The 3,639-nt window shown below is 34.3% G+C and overlaps 1 protein-coding gene across 1 annotated transcript; it reads left to right on the forward strand.

The window, feature by feature from the left end:
* The first annotated feature begins 347 nt into the window (after positions 1-347).
* On the forward strand, positions 348-3,351 carry LOC106762361 (receptor-like protein 12). Its single transcript, XM_022780777.1, has 3 exons — positions 348-2,141; positions 2,246-3,231; positions 3,341-3,351. The coding sequence occupies exons 1-3, from the start codon at positions 355-357 to the stop codon at positions 3,349-3,351; spliced, it is 2,784 nt and encodes a 927-aa protein (XP_022636498.1). The 5' UTR covers positions 348-354.
* Positions 3,352-3,639: the final 288 nt, after the last annotated feature.

Genomic DNA, 3,639 nt, shown 5'->3' on the forward strand with positions numbered 1-3,639 from the left:
ATACTCTCTAGATTAGATCCATATTAATATTGTAATAACTCACGAAAATATAATACTTCTACTAACTTACAGGCTAAGTATTAAGTAAATCTGGTCATATGGACAAAACAAATATACACAGATATATAAATATAGTGTAGCTACCGTCTTTTCAAAACTAAAGATTTTCAAAACTAGAATATTTTTAATTATTGAACTCTTTCGTGAAATGTGAATTCGGAAAAAAAGTTCTAGTAGCAGTCGTTTTGAGTTTGGTGATTTATGAAGAGTGGATACATAGAATGTTATATATATGAATAGCAATCTAGTTTGAGGACTCACAGTCACTGCATTATCTATAAGTTTTAGTGTGTGATGATAACAGCTACAACCATGTCAATGAAGAATCCAATTGGTTTAAGAGTGATGATGTTTATGATGTGCGTGGTGTCGCAGGTTGTTAATGGAGAACAGCCAATGAGATGCCTTCCAAAGGAGAGGGAAGCACTCCTCCAATTCAAGGCTGCCATTGTCGATCCCTATGGCATGCTATCATCTTGGACCTCACCTCACTGCTGCCAATGGGAGGGGATTCGCTGCAGCAACCTCACCTCCCATATTTCAATCCTCGACCTTCACGGAGAATATCCATATGACTCTGGACCTTATCTGAGCGGAGAGATCCACAAGTCGTTGATGGAGTTGCCACAATTACAGTATTTGAACCTCAGTTCTAATTATTTTCAAGACACTCACATCCCAGAGTTTCTTGTCTCTCTAAGAAACTTGAAATACCTTGATTTGTCTCATTGTGATTTTGGCGGAAGAATTCCAAGTCAGTTAGGTTCTCTTTCTCATTTGAAATACTTAAATCTTGCTTTGAATTATTTAGAGGGTTCAATCCCTCATCAGCTTGGAAATCTCTCCCAATTGCAGCATCTTGATCTCAGAGGCAATCTTTTAGAAGGAAATATAGCACCTCAACTTGGAAATCTCTCCCAATTGCATGAGCTCTATCTTGGAGGATATTACCGTTATCTCAATATCAGCGACGGAGGTCAGTGGCTCTCAAATCTCATTTCTTTAGCCCATCTTTCTTTGGACTCTGTATCAAATCTTAATACTTCTCATACTTGGTTGCAAGTGATTGCGAAGCTACCCAAACTAAGAGAACTAAGTTTAGTTGATTGTAGCCTTTCCGATCATTTCATTCTCTCATCCAAACATTCTAAGTTCAATTTCTCTACTTCCCTCTCTGTCCTTGATCTTTCTGGGAACACCTTTACATCACCAATGGTATTCCGGTGGGTCTCAAACATCACTTCCAACCTTGTTCATCTTGACCTTAGTGATAACAATTTGATTGAAGACCTTCCCTCCATTCTCGGTAATTTATCCAGTGGATGCGTTAGACACTCATTGCAAGAATTAGATCTCAGAGGTAATTACATCATTGGCACTTTTCCTGACATTTCAGTATTCTCTTCTTTGAAAACGTTGCTTCTTAATGGAAATAAGTTAAGTGGAATAATACCTGAATGTGTGAAGTTACCATCTCCTTTGGAGAGTTTGTCAGTTCGGTCAAATTCATTACAAGGTGGAATTCCAAAATCATTTGGCAATGCATGTTCTTTGTTGTCATTGGACATCTCTAGTAATGGCTTGAGTGATGATCTTCCGATGATAATTTCTCACTTGTCTGGATGTGCTAGATATTCATTGCAAGTATTAAGACTAAACATGAATCAAATCAGTGGCACACTACCTGACTTTTCAACATTCATATCTTTAAAAATATTATATCTTGGCAACAATCAGCTAAATGGAGAGATTCCTATGGACATTCAATTTCCACCTAAATTGGAGGAGCTCTACATCTCTTCAAATTCTTTAAAAGGTTTGCTGACTGACTACCACTTTTCTAATATGTCTAAGTTAGAGTACTTGGATTTATCTGATAACTCATTGGGCTTGGCATTCACTCAAAACTGGATTCCACCTTTTCAATTGCTATTTATACACTTGAGATCTTGCCAGCTAGGTCCAACATTTCCCATGTGGTTGCAGACACAAAATAAATTTGTCACTATTGACATTTCGAATGCTACAATATCAGGTATTATTCCTGAATGGTTTTGGGCTAAATTACCTCTACAAAAAGTGTTGACAGTGGATATTTCATCCAACAATCTACAAGGTACAATTCCAAATGTTTCATCAACATATGTTTCTACTTTCATGAACCTTGGATCAAATCAATTTGAAGGTTCTATCCTTTATTTCTAAGGAATTATGCAATTCTTGATCTATCGAAAAATAAATTTTCAAATACTCTTTCATTTTTGTGTGGAGATGATGCAATTTCAATTCAAACTCATTTAGACATTTCATATAATCAGTTATCCGGAAATATCCCAGATTGTTGGAAACAAATTAACTCACTAGTTTATTTAGATTTAAGCCACAATAACTTTTCCGGAAAAATTCCAACTTCAATGGGATGGCTTCTTGATCTTGAAGCATTATTGTTGAGAAACAACAATTTAGTAGAAGGAATCCCTTTCTCCATAAAAAATTGCACATGGCTAATAATGCTTGATTTGTCAGAAAACAAATTGTCAGGATCTATCCCTGATTGGATTGGGACAAAAGAAGTATTGAAAATATTAAGTTTGGGAAAAAATCAATTCTTTGGGAGTTTACCAATCACGGTTTGTTGTTTAAGAAGCATCCAGGTCTTAGATCTCTCATTGAACAATTTATCTGGAAAAATTCCTAAATGCATAAACAACCTTATTTCAATGGCCGCCGAAACAGAATATTATTCTGTGTCTCATTCATATGATTTGGAAGCATGGTTGACATGGAAAGGTTCAAAACAAATTTTTATGGATGAAAGTCTGGAACTTCTAAAAAACATTGATCTCTCAAGCAATCATTTTTCAGAAGAAATTCCTGTAGAAATAGAGAAATTATCTGGTCTGATTTCATTGAACTTATCAAGAAACAATTTGATTGGAAAAATTCCTTCAAGCATTGGAAACTTAACATCACTTGAGACTCTTGATTTGTCAAGAAACCAATTGGTTGGTTCAATTCCTTCAAGTCTTGCTCAAATTTATTTTCTTAGTGTGTTAGATTTATCTTATAATCATCTAAGTGGAGAAATTCCAACAAGCACACAATTACAGAGTTTTAATACATCCAGCTATGAAGATAATCTTGGTCTCTGTGGACCGCCACTTGAGAAGTGTATTGAGGATGGGTCTACACAAAAACCAAATTTAAAAGTTGCTGAAGATAAATATTCATTGTTGAATGATGATTTTTTTATAAGTATGGCATTTGGATTTGTTATAAGTTTCTGGATAGTATTTGGCTCAATCTTATTCCGACGTTCTTGGCGACATACCTATTTCAACTTCTTAAACAACTTAGAAGACATTATTCATGTCAAAATAGCACTCTTTGCTAGACTACTTAAGCTCAACAAAGATTAAAAGGTAATAACATTATAAATTTTATATAATTTTGCTATATATCTCTGTATATTATAAGCACATTAGCATATATCTTTTTTATTATTTCTATAACATTTCATTGATTAAAATAAAATTAACAAATAATTATTATGTTAAATATTCAACCAATTTTTACAAT

Source organism: Vigna radiata, chromosome 1 (genome assembly GCF_000741045.1).
Source record: "Vigna radiata var. radiata cultivar VC1973A chromosome 1, Vradiata_ver6, whole genome shotgun sequence".
NCBI classification, from domain to species: Eukaryota; Viridiplantae; Streptophyta; class Magnoliopsida; order Fabales; family Fabaceae; genus Vigna; species Vigna radiata.